At 66.2% G+C, this 7,275-nt stretch overlaps 1 protein-coding gene across 1 annotated transcript; it reads left to right on the top strand.

The window, feature by feature from the left end:
- Positions 1–1,110: 1,110 nt before the first annotated feature.
- LAMTOR1 (late endosomal/lysosomal adaptor, MAPK and MTOR activator 1) lies at positions 1,111–7,275 on the top strand. The gene is made up of 5 exons (XM_075050328.1): positions 1,111–1,268; positions 2,997–3,142; positions 4,285–4,362; positions 4,935–5,061; positions 6,659–7,275. The coding sequence occupies exons 1-5, from the start codon at positions 1,227–1,229 to the stop codon at positions 6,749–6,751; spliced, it is 486 nt and encodes a 161-aa protein (XP_074906429.1). The 5' UTR covers positions 1,111–1,226; the 3' UTR covers positions 6,752–7,275.

Genomic DNA, 7,275 nt, shown 5'->3' on the forward strand with positions numbered 1-7,275 from the left:
CATTTTCCGTGCACGGAGATGCAGACAGACACGGGGACACGCGTGGGTGCACGGAGCTGGCGGGGGTCCCCATGGCGGGGGTGGGCAGGGGGTGCTGGGAGCGGGGTCCCCTCGGGACCAGCAATGCTTGGAGGAGGGGGGGGGGCTCAGCTTGGCCCCCTGGGGCGGGGATGCCCAAATCTGCAGGGGGGGCTGCAGGGGGGCAAGGGAGCTCGGGGGGACTTAGGGGGCACTGGGAGCACTGTGGGCACTGGGGGAACTGGGAGCACTAGGAAGCACTGGGGTCACTGGGAACACTGGGGGGAACTGGGAGCATGGGGGGGGCACTGGGAGCACCAGGGGCACTGGGAGTACTGGGGGCCACTGGGGGCTCTGGGAAGCACTGGGGTCACTGGGAGCCCTGAGGGCACTGGGGTTCTGGGAGTACTGGGGGGCAGTGGGGGCTCTGGGAAGCACTAGGAGCATTGAGGGTACTGGGAAGCACTAGGAGCACTGGGAAGCAGTGGGAGAACTAGGGGCACTAGGAGGCACTGGGAAGCACTGGAGGCACTGGGAGGCACTCGGGGCCCTGGGTAACTGGGAGTACTGGGGGGCAGTGGGGGCTCTGGGAAGCACTGGGGTCACCGGGCGCACAGGTATCACTGGTGTCACAGGTATCACCGGTGTCACTGGTGTCACCGGTGTCACCGCGTGTCCCAGCGCAGGCGCGCGCAGCCCGCGGCCGCGCCACGTGACCGCCGTGACCGGGGGGGGGGGGAAGTGGGCGGGGTCGGTGCGGGCGGACACGTGACCGCAGACTCACGCGCGCGTCGCCCAGGGCCGCGTGACACAGCCTGCGCGCGAGCCCCGCCCTCGTCACCGCCCCGCCCCGCGAGGTCTCCGCGCGCGACCCCGCCGCGCGGCGCCCGTTCACGTGACGGAGGCGGCGCGCGCCCCCGGCGGAGGGCGCGGCGCGTCCTCGCCCTCCCCCTTCCCCCTCCGCCCCGCTGATTGGCTCCCCTTCACGTGACGGAGGCACCTTTAGGCGGGGCGGGGAGCTACGGGGAGGGGGTTTGCCTTTCCCGTTGTCTCTCTCCGCCCACGTGACGGGGATGGCGGGTCACGTGGCAGGCGGCGGCAGCAGGGACGCGGCTCCGCCCTCCCCACCCTCACGTGACCGGGGCGGCGGGGCCCCTGCCGGACACCGTAGCGGCGCCGCGCCCGGCCCGGCCCTGCTACGCCTCGCCATGGGCTGCTGCTACAGCAGCGAGGCCGAGGCCTCCGACCAGGTGGGCCCCGGGGCCGGCGGGGGAAGCCCGGAGCTCTGCGGGGTTGGGGAGGGGGCCGGCCCGGCCCCGCCGTGGCGGAGGAGGGGCGAGGCGGGGCGGGGCGGGGCGGGGGGGAAGCGGCCTGCCGGCTGCCCCGCTCCGGGGGAGGCCTCTCCGCCCCCGCCCCGGGGCCCGGGCCCTTCTGCCGGCGCGGCGGGCTCCCCCTATCTCTCCCCGGGGGCGGCCTGGCCTGGCGGGGGGGGCGGGGGCCGAGCGGCGGGTCTCCCCGCTCGCCCCCTCCCTTCCTCCGGTTACGGGTCGGGGGGCTGCGGGCAACTCCTGGGGACCTCGTCCCCTTCCCGGGAACCGGCGCTGGCTTGCGGAATGCCGGCTGCAGCGTGACAGCCGCCGTGCCTCCGCCTCCCTGCCCGGCTCCCCCCCCCTCACCGGCGTGGCCCCTCTCCCGGTGTCGTTATTCCCATAGAGCCGGGCCCGGCTTCTCTCCTCCAACAGCCCCCGAGAGCTGCTCCTGCCCCTCATCACCTCAACGTCTGGGTGGTTTTGGTGGGGTTTTTTTGGCCTTGCGTTTCTCCCGGTGCTGCCGGCTGTGCGCAGCCTCCCTGGTGCTGCGTGGGAGGAGGAGGGGGCTTGGTGGATCGTGGAAGACACCCCCCCCCGCCCCCCTCCATAGCACCCCACAGCTCTGTGGCCCCTGTCCCGGTGCAGGTGTAAGTCCAGGGCTCCAGACTGTCATGGCCGGCGGGAGTGGTGCCAGGTTTTCCTTCTTGGGACAGTGTGACCGTCCCTGCTGTTGCCTCTAGCTGAGCAGCTTCAGCTCGTGGGGGTTGGGGAGGGGTGGTGGTGCAAAATCAGGGCTGTCACCTGTCCCACGGAAATTTAATCGGCAGCTGCGGTGCGGGCAGCCCCTGCTTGTGCCCTGCCAGGGAGCTCGGCTGAGCTGTGGTGCTTCCATGGGTGCTGTGGGGAGGGGAAGGAGAGGCGAGCTGCTGGCCGGGGAGGAGCCAAAGATGTCACTGATGGGGAGCGCGGAGGAGTGACCGCGCTCCTAGGTCACAGGCTGCGTGTCCCACTCTGCCGGGTTGCTTGTGCCTGTTGGCTCCTGCCAGGCTCTTCTGGCCCCTGTGTCACCGAGCTGGAGGATTAAGGCCTGAGCCATGGCTGGGGGCTCTGCACCCCCTGGGCTGTGGCTAGGGCGGGGTTCACCTGGCCCAAATGAACCCCGTGCTGTGCCGGTGTGGGTGCGAAAGGCTGGCAGGGGTCTCTCTGGCCCCCAGTTGGTGGGTGAGGCCGTGGTAGGTTCTGCGTAGGCAGGTTCAGGATGCAACCGGTGCGTCCTTGTTAGCTGCCAGGTTTTGGGCAGGTTGGGATCCTCTGCGGTGACACCTGCTGCCTGGCCGTGGGGTGCTGGCTGTGTCGGCTTGCCTGTGGGAGCAGGCAGGGCTGTGGGCTCCTGCCTGCAGGGTTAGCTGCTCTGAACGTGCTGCCGCACGCTGCCTGATTTCAGCCGTGCTTTTGCTCCCTTTGTGGCGGTGGGGGCTTTGAATGTGAAAAAGCAAAGGAATTGGGGAAGAGGAGCCCAGCCACTGCCTCGGCTGTGCCAGGGTTACACCGGGAAGCGCAGGGAGCCCTTCCAGCAGCACCTGGTAGGCAGAGGGTGAGACTCCCATGGGGCAAAAGCTGCTGGCACAGTGGAGTCGGGACTGATCCACCTCTTGCCTTTCCCCCCAGGAAGAAGAGACAAAGCGGCTGCTGGAGCCGACAGCCAGCCCTCCCAACAAGGTGCTGAATGGAGCGGAGCAGAGCTACCACAACCTCCCATCGGCACGCACCGACGAGCAGGCCATGCTGTCCTCCATCCTCGCCAAAACAGCCATGTAAGCCTCGTGCCATAACCGCCTCGGTGCCGCAGTGGGGTGGGCAGGGCATGTGGGGGACTGGCGATGACCGCAGGACACGGTGTGCTGTCGGCCATGTCGTGGCAGCCTCACCGGGGGTCTGCCAGGCCATGGGTGCCAAGGGGAAGGGGGGAGCTGGGGCAGTGCCCCCCTCGTCCCTCTGGCAGCCTGCGTTGGGGGTGGGCTGCCTGTGGTCAGCCCCATCCCTCTGGTTTGAGCCCCATGGGGATGCAGAGACAAGACTGCAGGTATGAGATAACCCCTTGGCTGCTAGGCTGGGAATAGGGGCAGGGGCTGAGGACCTCCCCCGCTCCAAATTGGGGCGAGCAACTGAGTCCTTGGGGAGGTGGAGAGGGGGACTGGGGGGCACCAGCACTGTGTCCCCTTCCGGGGAGGCTCTGTCCTCCCTGGGGAGGCTGCCCCCTGTATGTGCAGGAGCAATGTGGCGTGGGGGCTTGCCCAGCCTGGCTGGGGGGAGCTTTGGGTTGCTCGTGGGCCCTGCTGCTCCCCTGCCTGGCATGGAGGGGCTGGTGGCAACCGGTGCGTGTCCCACACGTGTTGTCAGAGCAGCCCTAAGCACCACTCTGCTTGCGGGGGGAGGCAGGGGGCACGTGGCTGGGCTGTGGCATGGACCTGGGCGAGTGCCCAGCTCCTCTCTGAGCCCGGGGCCCGGTACCGGGGCTCTCGGGATGTCTGCCAAGCGTTTAATCCTCACAGCCCTTGCAGCACAACGGAGCCTCCTTCCCTGAGTGGCTGTGTGCCCAGGTCCCCAGGGTACGGGGCAGCCTGCGCTGCAGGAGGCTGCGGGCCAAAGCCCCCAGCTCTCTGCGCAGCCTCTGTCCCTCCGTCTGCATCTGCCCTGGGGCAGTTGCATGCAAACGGTCCTTGGCACTTCCCTCCCAGCAAGCAGCTGTCCAGCCTGGCACGCTCGTGTCCAGCTGGCTGCATCCGTGCTGCGAGTTTGGCCTTGTAACAGCCCCGAGCTGTTAATTTTGGGTTGCTGGAGGGTGCTGAAGTCCTGGCCGGCCTCGTTGGAGGGTGCTGGGTTTGCCTGAGAGGGGGAGAGGGCTCAGGGAGAGCAATGAGCCCACAGCAGGACCTGCTGTTTTGTGTCTCCGCAGCAACATCATTGACGTGTCAGCAGCAGATTCCCAGGGCATGGAGCAGCACGAGTACATGGACAGAGCCAGGCAGTACAGGTGGGACCTGCCCTGCTCCCTCGGGACACTTGCACCCCCTCAATGCCGTGTCCCTGGGCAGGGCCTTGGGGTTTTGCCTTTGGGAGAGTCAACTCGGCGTGGAGCAGGGCTCCCTGCATCCAGGGAGGTCGTGCTCAGCTCCGCTCCTCTCCTCCGCCCTCCTGGCACTGCTGGGTGAGGCCCGTGGCAGTGCCAGTGGCAGAGTCCTTGTCCCAGCTACAGGCTCGGCGAGGGCAGCCGTGCACAAAGGGCTCCTGTGTTTCCCCCCCCCCCCCGCCAGCACTCGGGGCAGACGGCGGGTGGCTGGATGCGATTGCTGCCACTTGAAAGGTGCCTGTGTTGGAGAGCTGGAAGCTCCCTCATCCTCCTGCCTTGGGGAGCGAAGAGGGGCGGATGCTGGGAGTGGTGCAGCGTGGCTTTGCCCAGATCCCCCTTGGTGGTGCCGGTGCCTGGAGGTGCAGCACCTGTCTTCTGCCGAGCCTGGGTCTCCCTGCGTCCCGTTGCTCCCTGAGGTGGGCTGGCACGCTCCTCCCCGGTGCCGGTGCCAACCCTCGCCGCTCTCCCCTCTGCAGCACGCGCCTGGCCATGCTGAGCAACAACCTGACGCACTGGAAGAAGCTCCCGCTGCTGCCATCTCTGACCAACCAACCGCACCAAGTGCTCGCCAGTGACCCTGTCCCCTTCGCAGACCTGCAGCAGGTGAGAGGGGCTGGGAGTGAGCTCTGCCTTGCAGCTGGCCCCTGGGCCTCCCTCGGTGCTCCACGGAGATGCAGGGACTGAAGTGTCCTCGTCCCGGAGGAGCAGTGGTGCCGTTCCCTGCTTGCCCAGAGCCCTGGCAGTTGTGGCAGTGAGTGCCCCAGCTTGTCTGCAGCAGCCTGGCTGTGCCAGAGGGCCCTGGGCAGGTTCTGGTGGCTGCTTGTGCTGTCTTTAGCTCAGTGCTGCCTTGCCAGAGGAGCATGGACACCACAGGCTTGAGCACGGGCCGTGCCGGGGCTCCTGTGAGCACAGAGGTGGGAGTCATGGTGTTGATGGGCGACGTTGTGGTCAATGCAGAAACATCCCAAGTCTCAGGCAACCCTGTAAGAACTCATGAGCACTGAAGGCAAAGCCTGGTCACGGGTTTCTAGTGCAGTAACTGCACGCAGGCAGTGGCTCTGTACTCCTTCCAGTCCATTCAGAGGATCCTTCGTGGCAGCAGGGTGTTTTGCAGCTCCTGGGGAGTCCTGCTGCCGCTTTGAGGAAGGAGCTGCTGGGGAAACAACTCTTCCTTACAGGCAGGAGCTGCTGTCTTGCCCATTAAGCGCAGTGAAAAGGCCCAGGTTTGCTGCCAGCTGGTTTGCAGGGTGGGTCTCCCTGTTCCAGCCCCAGCAAGGGCTGGTTCCCAGCCCACTGGCCGGTCTCCGGAGCTGTGGGAGGGCTGGTGCAGCCCAGCACAAAGCCCACGGGCTCGCCGTGGCTTGTCCTGCTCACGGCGCTTCCTCCCCAGCCGGGGCGTTTGAATACTGGAGTGTATGGGGAGAGGATACTGTCCCTGGGCTGCCAGAAACCTCTTCCCAAATGGAGACGGGCCGGTATCTGGGCACGTCCCGGCAAGCAGAGCGGCTCTGCCCAGCCCACCGCATCGCTCCCCTCTGGGGACCGTGGAGGTTCATCCCCTGCTGGCAGGGGCACAGCCAGGCCTGAGCTTGTGCAGGCAGGGAGGAGCCGCCGGCGGGCAGGCTTTTGCCAGCCAGGTTCTGCCTTGCCCTCTCTGCTGGGCTGGATCTCAGGAACGGCCACAGGCTCTGCTCGGAGGGCAGGTTTGCCCGCCATGGTGAGGGCACCTGCCTGTACCTGCCTGCAGTGAGCAGCTCCGGCACTGCTGCCATGCCGGGAGCTGCCCGGATAGCCTGGCTTTCCCACCGGCTGCAGGGTGGCCAAGGTGTCGTGGTTTCTCCCAAGGCCTGGGCCGACGTGGGGATGGGGCTGGCCCTGGCAGCGCAGCCTCTGCTCTGAGAACAAAAGCCCATTTTTAGGGTCTTGAAGGTTGGGGTTTTTTTTGACCCAAAGAGACCTGCGCTGTCCAGGGGCCTCCTGCCCTGCTCTGCTGCTGCGGCATCTCCCCAGGACACAGCACTGCCCCAGTACATCCTCGGGGACAGGGACCTTCTTTAGGGGGGTACAAGTGTTGTTCCCCATCCTACGGGCGGGCTTGTGCTGGGGCTGCCAGCCCCGCTGCTCCCTGTGGCATTTTCTTTGGGATAACTGCGTTTGCCAGAGCCACCGCTGATGCCAGCTGCTGTGCTTGTGCCCGCAGGTGTCCCGGATAGCTGCCTACGCCTTCAGCGCACTCTCACAGATCCGCGTCGATGCCAAAGAAGAACTGGTTGTACAGTTTGGCATCCCCTGAGCCCACCCTGCGGCACCACAGCTTCACTGGTTTTGGGTTGTTTTTTGTTTTGTTTTGTTTTTTTCCTACCCCTCCCCCCTTTTTTTGGTCTTTATTTTTCCTCCCCTCCCTCCCTACGGCGCCGCGACAGAACTTGTACAGACACCTGGTTTCCTACTAATCGCCAAGATGCCCATCGCCAGCGCTTCGACCCTGCTGCGATAGCTGCTGGCGCTGCTCGGAGGCTTTCTCCTCCTGCTGGGTGGGTGCGCGTGGGGAGGGGGCTGCGTTTCGCCGGACGCTGCCTTGCACAGGGATGACCACAAAGGGAACGCTGGTGCGGGGAGGCCCCAGTGTGTGCCGGGTCACTGGGAAGGGTAGGCTGGAACCAGGTGGTGCCGGAGTTGGGCTGCAGCGGATGTGACTCTGCGTGGGACCCGGTGGCTTCTGACACCCTCCCCACTCATTTTTACATGTTTGGACCTTTATTTTGGTTTTTTTAATTATTATTCTTGGCCACAGTAGATAAAACAATGTTCATCCAG

The sequence above is a fragment of the Buteo buteo genome, chromosome 18 (genome assembly GCF_964188355.1).
Source record: "Buteo buteo chromosome 18, bButBut1.hap1.1, whole genome shotgun sequence".
Lineage (NCBI taxonomy): Eukaryota > Metazoa > Chordata > Aves > Accipitriformes > Accipitridae > Buteo > Buteo buteo.